General features: G+C 40.9%; 1 protein-coding gene across 3 annotated transcripts in view; it reads left to right on the forward strand.

Annotated features, from left to right (window-relative positions):
* The window catches only part of METTL9 (methyltransferase like 9), a 46,911-nt gene that overhangs the window by 7,915 nt on the left and 29,960 nt on the right, over nt 1-9,036 (forward strand). For all 3 annotated transcript variants that reach the window (XM_039234395.1, XM_039234394.1, XM_039234393.1), the window contains exon 2: nt 6,221-6,411. In XM_039234395.1, coding sequence (XP_039090326.1) covers nt 6,221-6,411 — 191 coding nt within the window. The remainder of the gene's footprint in view (nt 1-6,220; nt 6,412-9,036) is intronic.

The following is a 9,036-nucleotide window of genomic DNA, read 5'->3' on the forward strand; positions in this document are numbered from 1 at the left end:
CTCGAACTCCTGAACCATGAGATCATGACCTGAGCTGAGGTGAGGTATGGGACACTTAACTGACTGAGCCACCCAGCCGCCCTAACCCTAAAATAACTTTAAAATAAAATAACTTTTAAACTTTCTTTCTTTAAATGTTTATTTATATTTGAGAGAGAGAGAGTGCGTGAGCAGGGGGAGAGGCAGAGAATCAGACAGACCACCTGAAGCCGGTTCCAGGCTCCCAGCTGTCAGCACAGAGCCTGACGCGGGGCTTGAACTCATGAGCTGTGAGATCATGACCTGAGCTGAAGTCTGATGCTTAACTGACTGAGCCACTCAGGTGCCCCCCCTAAAATAACTTTCTAATTCCAGTTCTATTACTGTGCTCAATCTTTGTATTTTGGAAGAAAAGACAATTATATAGCACACATTTGACTATGAACTCAAAAATAAATTTTGATAAGCTTTTAACTGTATCACTCTGATAAGCAAATATAATCTTATCAAAAAATTATATTTATGCTTTGAAGGAATGATTCATCCACCAAGGTTTTATAAAGATTAGGAGATGTTCATGGGACCTGACCTAATACTTTATATTTTGATTAGTGAATATTGTCACATATGCATTCACAACTCCTGTCTACCTCATTTGGCTATTGTCTAATTTTTAGTATCTTTACAGTCTTGTTGCAAGTTCTCCCTACTTGTAGAGGCTTGGGGTGCTGCTAAACATCTTCTGATGCATCAGACAGATCTCATAACAAATTATGATTAACTGGCCCCAAATGTCAGTAATGCTGAGGTTGAGAAACCCTATAATTTAGTTGCTATCTAGAACAGATGATCTTTTCTCTAAACATACCCAATCCAGTTTAGTTGGACAGAATGGTCCTGCTCTCTTTTCTGAAAATAAATCTCAGACACACTGGGTAGACTGAAGAGAAACTTCTTTGAAGAAACCCTTATAGGGGCTCCTTGGTGGCTCAGTCGGTTAAACGTCTGACTTTGGCTCAGGTCATGATCTCACGGTTCGTGGGTTCAAGCCCCGCGTCGGGCTCTGTGCTGACAGCTCAGAGCCGGAGCCTGTTGCAGATTCTGTATCTCCCTCTCTCACTGATCCTCCCCTGCTCACGCTGTCTCTTTCTTTCTCTTTTAGAGATAAATAAAACATTAAAAAAAGAGAGAGAGAGAGAGAGAGAGAAACCTTTATAAAACAACATGCACCTAGAATAGGAACCTGAATCAGCTGGAAGTGCTCAGAAACCCCAGGCTTCCTGTTTGTCCAGAAGTTGTGGGGTGGCAAATGAAATGTGAATGTACTTGGCCTAGGGCCTGGTACAAAGTAGGTGTTTAGTCAGTGTCATCCTTTGTTGCTTGCTTGTGGTGTTGCAATTTTGTGGTGAGTGGGTAGATTTAAACCACTGTTTGCAGAAGTGGATTTAAGCAGGGCCTTTCAGGGGCACCTTGCTGGCTCAGTTGGTAGAGCATATGACTCTTGATCTCAGGATCATGAGTTCAAGCCCCACGTTGGATATAGAGATTACTCAAAAATAAGTAAGTAAGTAAATAAATAAATAAAGTAAAATAATCAAAGACCTTTCAAAAACTTTGGAGTTTCAGAAATTGGCAGAAACCCAGCGACTGCTGTCTCTGTGGCTATGTATATATTCCCTCCAGGATTTTGCTAGAAACCCCAAATTCTGTTAGGCTGCCTGTGATTTTATTTTTTAAACATTAAAAGCAATTTTTTTTTTTAATTTTGAGAGAGAAAGAGAGAGCAAGTGAGCATAGAAGGGGCAGAGGGGATAGAAAGAGATAATCCCAAACAGCTCCATGCTCAACACTCGGGGTGGAGCCTGATGCGGGGCTAGATCCCAGAGTCCTGGGATCCTGATGCAGGGCTGGATCCCAGGGTCCTGGGATCCTGACCTGAATCAAAATCAAGAGTCAGCCATTCAACCAATTGAGCCACCCAGATGCCCAGAGGCTGCCTGTGATTTTAACAGTAATTCATTTGACAAACATGTATTGTTCACTGTATCTGTGTTAAGCATTGAAGTCAGCCATTATCCTTACCTTTATGAAATTTTCTTTCTCTCTGGGAAGATATACCCTGAACATACAATTATGTACAATTATTTAGTTCAGTGGTCATAAATGTTACTGAGGAGACATTGGATGTAGGAGAGGGTTTTCAGATGGGGGGAACCCAGCCTAGTCTGCAAATTAAGGCAAACATACTTGAAGAAATATTTTAGTATTAAGTCGAATTGACCAGGTAAAGAGTGTGTTGGGGTGATGGGAAAATTAAGGAGTGAAGCAAACATCATGTGAGATAGCCAGGGGAAAGGAGCCTTCCAGAAAAAGAGAGGGGTGCAGTGTTGTGACATAGTTAATGGCCAGGTGTTATAAGTAGACAGGCAGTGTCATGAGGTAAGGCTGTGGACACAGACTGGGCAAATGTAGAGCCTCATAAGCCATAGTGAGCATTTTGGATATTAGCCTCAGACTCTGTGCAACAGGGTCGTGATGTGATCAGATTTGCATTTAAAAAATTAAGTTTTTAAAGAGATTTGTTTGGCCACTTAAATTTTCAAACCATTTTTAATTTCTGGAAGATAAAAGTGCTATCCACATTAGATATTAGGTGTATGTTAAAAATAACCTTTATTGAGATAGATATAGTTCACATACCATACCATCCATCCTTTTAAAGTATATAATTTGGTGGTTTTTAGTACCATATATTAACAAACTTGTGCAGCCACCATCATTCCAGAAAGAAACCGTATATCCATTAGTAGACACTCCCCATTACCCCCGGCCCCCAAACCCTTGGCAGCTTGTCTGCTTTCTGTCTCTGAATCTGCCTATTCTGGACAGTTCATGTAAGTGAACATATCATTTGTGGCCATTTGTGACTGGCTTCTTAGCATAATGTTTTCAGGGTTCATCCATGTTGTCACCTGAATCAGGACTTCACTGCTTTTTATGGTTGAATAATCCGTATTCTGTTGTATAGATCAGTCATGTCTTGTTTATCAGTTGATAGACATTTGGGTTTGTTTCCACCTTTTGGTGATTACGAATAATGCTGTGGAGTTGATATTTGTATCATGCAAATGGCCGGGAGGAGCATGGGTTTCAACCTTTATCTTTATTTTTACTTTTTAAATTACTTAATTTATTTTGAGAGAGAGAGAGAAAGTGTGTGTGTGTGTGTGTCTGTGTGTGTCTGTGTGTGTGCATGCGAGCTGGGGAGTGGCAGAGAGAGAGGGAGAGAGAACCCCAAGCAGGCTTGCACTGAAATCAAGAGTCAGTCAACCCACTGGACCCCCAGGCACCCCCCAATCTTTATCTTAACATTTTTTCTTTAATGTTTATTTATTTTTGAGAGAAACACACATGTGTGTGCACAGGCACCCGTGCACGCATACGCTTACACACACACAGTGTGAGCAGGAGAGGGGCAGAGAGAGGGAGACACAGGATCTGAAGCAGGCTCCAGGCTCTGAGCTGTCAGCATGGAGCCCGATACAGGGCTCCAACGCATGAACTGCAAGATCATGACCTGAGTTGAAGTCGGACACTTAACTGACTGAGCCACCCAGGTGCCCCCCTCCTTAAAATATATTTTTTTAATTATCCAACCTTTATCTTTAAAGAGAAGGGCTTTACTCCTTTTCATTCCATAGCACATTCTGTTTTGTAAGCAGTTTCTTTTCTGAAGCACTTGTATAGCTATAAAGGTTCAACCACATGTGTCAATGAATTGAGAGAAATGCTGTTAAGAACTTAGTTTTCCTCTTGGCACTTGAAAGCAAAATTTGCAGTTAATGATGCCAAGTCTTGCTTAGTTCTAGAAGTCAGAGTTCATTGTTCTAGTTGTCCATTTACAAGTGGGTGCCAGGGAATTCTTAGCTCCTCTGTTTCACATGAATGACTCCTTGTCCACATTAATAGAATGTACCTGATTGCCTATTACCAAGGTGATGGCTTTCATCTTGATTAGTCATTTCAGAGAATAAAAAATAAATAAAAGTCAGAGTGGCCTCAGTATTACAGAGTTCAGAATGTGAACCAGGAGGTCATGAGTATAATAAAAAATGGTTTATGACCTCTCCTGGGACATAACTTCAGGCACAGTGAATATTAAGAATTAGTTAATGATTAAGCAAGAACATTTTCAGACCAAGGAAGAAAATATAGGTGGTGAATATAAGAAGCTTATATAGAATGGAAAAAATAAAAGTAGTTTTCAAGTCTGAGCAGTTTTGGTAACAGTGTTGAAATGGTAAATGACCACTGGGGCACCTGGGTGGCTCAGTCATTGAGCATCTGACTCTTGATTTTGTCTTGGGTCATGATCTCACCCTTACTTAGGTTTGTGGGATGGAACCCTGCGTTGGGCTTTGTGCTGACACTGCAGGAACTGCTTGGGATTCTCTTTCCCTCTTTCTGTGCCCCTCCACTGCTTGGGTGGATGCGCCCTCTTTCTTAAGATAAACCTCAAAAAAAAAAAAGGCAAATTAACAAATCAGTCAACAGTTGGGAAATTTGGTATCTAGTTTGGATATAGGGTTTGTAAAAAGATTAGTTATTCTTTAAAATTTTAATGTGCCTGTTTGCTTGTTTGTATTGGATTATAACTGGTTCCTATCAATGTTAGTGTCAGGAATGTTACCCAAGATTTCTTTTAACATTTAGCAAGCTTAGGATGACTGTAAAATTTGTCCACTAATTGCGTAAATAGTTACAGGATGCCTGCTGATAATGGTTATATTTGTCAAGGGGAAGCAAATTACTTTTGGCCAGTAGACCCTTTATTGGAAAAAATTGATTGTTTTATAGCACATAATGGATTAATAATAACTGGTCAACCCTACAGTTTCATCATTGTAATTAATGGGCGTGCTCTTATTTATCAGGCCATGTTAGAGGAATCTCATTGCTATTATAGGATTCTTCTGTGGATTTGCCTGCATTATCTTATTTAATCCTTTCAACACCCTACTAGGATAGATAGATACCAGTGACCTCTCTAGGCTACGGATGAATGAACAGAGGCTCAGAGATTAAGTGAATTGTCCAAGCTTACACAGGAATGGCAGAGCCTGGACTTGATCTGGAGCTGACTCTAAAGCTGACGTGCCTTACGATCGACTTCCTTCCCTTCCTTGGTACACTACCTCTAAATGAAAATGGAAAACATTTATTATGGAAGGTTAAATTTCATCCACAGTTGAAGCTCTTGAATTTTGTTCTTAAAAGTGTGTTCCGGTTAGAACCTATTCCCAGATATCTGGTTCTCAGCATGTTATTACCTTGTCTTCTCATCGATTACATTGCGACCTTAAGTAACTCCTTGATCTTTCTCAAGCACATATTACCCCTGTCTGTGAGAATGTTCTATGACCTGGTAAAGCATACCTCAATAATTCTAAAGTCCTCTATATAGCCTACAAGAAGAAAGGCAGCTTCATCTGGTCACTGGAGTGGTAATTTGTGCTGCTTTGCTCTGCCATGATTTGTTTGGTGGTTTTGAATTAAATCATTGTGTTATGTGACTGTTTCCTTATCTGAAAACAAGGTTAATAATGCTAGTTATTGATGCTGATATTGATTTTCTTTTTTTTTATGTTTTATTTATTTTTGAGACACAGAGGCAAAGCACGAGTGGGGGAGGGGCAGAGAGAGAAGGAGACAGAATCTGAAACGGGTTCCAGGCTCTGAGCTAGCTGTCAGCACAGAGCCCGATGCGGGGCTCAAACCCACGAACCGTGAGATCATGACCTGAGCCAAAGTCGGACGTTTAACCTACTGAGCCACTCAGGCGCCCCGATGCTGATGTTGATTTTCAGTGATGGAGAGGCCAACAGAGCCTTCCTGGATCTCAGGTTCCCAGGGCTATAGTGACTGAAATATTGGGCTGGGGCTCAGAATACCTGAAATACTGGACTGTGGCCTGGCTCTGCTACCTACTAAGCTGCATGACTCAAACCTCTATCCTGTTTCCCCTCCCCTGTTATGGGAATTCAATGAGAAATTATGTATGTGGAAATATTTTACACTTTATAGGTCATCTGAGTATAAGAGATGATGATGATTATCCTCAAAGTGCCATGAAATTATAACATTTGGAAATACCGATTTAATTTAGTCTTCTGGCTTCTGTTGTTGAACGTCTTAGATGACACTTCAGTTGTGTGTTTTCACTTGTTCTTCTTTTTTTTAGTGGTACGTGTGCAACAGAGAGAAATTATGCGAATCACTCCAGGCTGTCTTTGTTCAGAGCTATCTTGATCAAGGAACCCAGATCTTCTTAAACAACAGTATTGAGAAATCGGGCTGGCTATTTATCCAATTATATCACTCTTTTGTGTCATCTGTTTTTAGCCTGTTTATGTCTAGAACATCTATCAATGGGTAAGTGAGTCTTGTGCATTTTTCTTTCTCCTTAGGTTTAAAAAAAAAAAGAAAATGAAAGAGAAAAGCTATTTTGTTAAATATGTTGATTACCTCAGCTATAACACTTGTGCTAGTCAGAATCCTTGGCCTTGGGTGGGTCCAGTGTCTTAGCCTTCAGCAGTTGTACCTTTTAAATTCACTGTAACTTGGGGCTGCTGGGTGGCTCAGGCAGTTAAGCGTCCGACTTCGGCTCAGGTCATGATCTCACGGTTTGTGGGTTCAAGCCCTGCATCAGGCTCTGTGCTGACAGCTGGGAGCCTGGAGCCTGCTTCAGATTCTTTGTCTCCATCTCTCTCTGCCCCTCCCCTGCTCATGTTCACTCGCTCTCGCTTCCTCTCTCTCTTAAAAGTAAGTAAACATAAGAAAAAACTTTAAAAAAATGAATTCACCATAACTTGATAAGTAACCTCATTAGTCTGTATTTCTACATTGGGAGTTACTTGGAGCAGTGCTTCCCAGCTTCAATGTACAGAAGAATCAACCCGGAGGTCTGGTTAAAATACAGATTGTGAGTTAATAGGTCTAGGGCCTATGATTCTGCATTTTTAGCAAGCTCCCAAGTGATGCCCCTGATGCTGCTAGTCCCCTACCGTAGAAAGTAGCAAGAACTAAGCCCTTAACATGTAGTGAAGAGTAAAATCTTTGCTTCAGCACACTTCCCAGGAGTAAGTTTGGGGGGGGGGGCGGGGATTTAATCAACTCAGAAATGTGTGATGGCTTATTTCAGGTAAAGGCCCAACATCTGTTCTTTCTTTAAAAAAATTTTTTTTAATGTTTTATTTCTGAGAGAGACAGAGAGACAGCGTGAGCAGGGGAGGATCAGAGAGAGAGAGGGAGACACAGAATCAGAAGCAGGCTCCAGGCTCGGAGCCGTCAGCACAGAGCCCATTGTGGGGCTCAAACCCATGAACTGCGAGATCATGACCTGAGCTGAAGTCAGACGCTCAACCGACTGAGCCACCCAGGTGCCCCTCAACATCTCTTTTTAACATAATGTCTAGGTGCACCAGAATTTGTAAACTTGCTGTGGAATTCCCATCTCTAGTGTGGTTCTCTCATATAAATCCATGGAGAAAACTTTAGGAATATATATTTTTTTCTGTCTTGGCCAAATTTTCAAAAATCCCCAAGGCCCAAGAATCTAGAATGCCACAGAGAAAATTGGTAGAGCTCAGTGTTTACAAAGTCTATTGGACTGCTTAAAGCCACTGGTTGGGGCCACTTTTTTTCCCCCTTGAGGTTTAGAGCCAGCTTCTTCTGAATGTCTGGATCCCAAGTCCATGCTCCTCTGGTCCATAAATATGTTTTTAGGTAACATGAGCCATTTTTCAAGATTTCTTACTTCATTTTCTTCGTTGTTTATATGAAATTGCCTTAAGTTTGCTTCAGCAGGCAGTTGTTATTTTTGTATTGGTAGTTGAGTTTATACAATTTGGTCTGACATTTTGTTTCTAAAATTGACTACACTGAATATCTGTTCTATACCGTTTTATTTTCTTTGGAAAGCAGACAAGTCATTGTAGCAGTGATTCTTGTCCTTTATGGGGTCCTTTACCTTTTTGAAAATGATAAAAGGTAGGAATCCTCTCTTCAAATAATATTTACATTCAACGTTTCACATATACTTTTGGGAGATTTCAAACTCTGAACCACCTTCCACTTTCATCCCCACCCTTACCCCCAACCTTTGCCCCACTGGACCCTGGTTAATATTCCCTGATTTGGAATGTCACAGTTTGGGCAAAGAGAAGCAATCCAATTAATACATTCCTTTGGATCCCCTTATCTACAGCTCTTCTTTGTTTTGTTTTGTTTAACTCTTACTTCCCACTCTCTCAGAACATGTCCTGTGTCCTATTCTCACTGAAAGCTTAATTTTGAGCCTGTTGGTACTTTCCATCCATGGTAGATTATTACCATGAATGGCTGTGTCTTTCTGAAATAATTACAGTCATACCTTATTTTATTAGATATTTGTGTGGTAACGTTGTATCATGGGAGTCTATCAGTGCCATTTTTTCCAGTAGCATTTGCTCACTTTGTATCTGTGTGTCATATTTTGTAATTCTCCCAGTATTCAAACTTTTTCATTACCATATTATGGTGACCTCTGATTAGTGATTACGGCTCACCAAAAGCTCAGTTGATGGTTCGCGTTTGTTTTTTTTTAGCAATAAAGTATTTTTTAACCAAGGTACGTCCATTGTTTTTTTTTTAGATATGCTGTGGCACACTTTACAGGCCACGGTGTAGTGTAAATATAACTTCTGTATGCACTGGGAAACCAAAATTTTGTTTGACCTGCTTTATTGTGATACTTGCTTTACTGTAGTGTCTGGAACTGGACCTGCAGTATCTCTGAGATGTCCTGTACTGTGGTGCCTTGTTGAATTAAGAAGATACTTACCACGGGGCGCCTGGGTGGCTTAGTCAGTTAAGCGTCCGACTTTCGCTTGGGTCATGATCTCGCGGTTCATGGGTTCGAGCCCCGCGTCGGGCTCTGTGCTGACTGCCAGCTCAGAGCCTGGAGCCTGTTTCAGTCTGTGACTCCCTCTCTCTCTGACCCTCCCCTGCTCACGCTGT

Source organism: Hyaena hyaena, unplaced genomic scaffold (assembly GCF_003009895.1).
Source record: "Hyaena hyaena isolate Hyena2069 unplaced genomic scaffold, ASM300989v1 scaffold_88, whole genome shotgun sequence".
In the NCBI taxonomy this organism is placed as follows: Eukaryota; Metazoa; Chordata; class Mammalia; order Carnivora; family Hyaenidae; genus Hyaena; species Hyaena hyaena.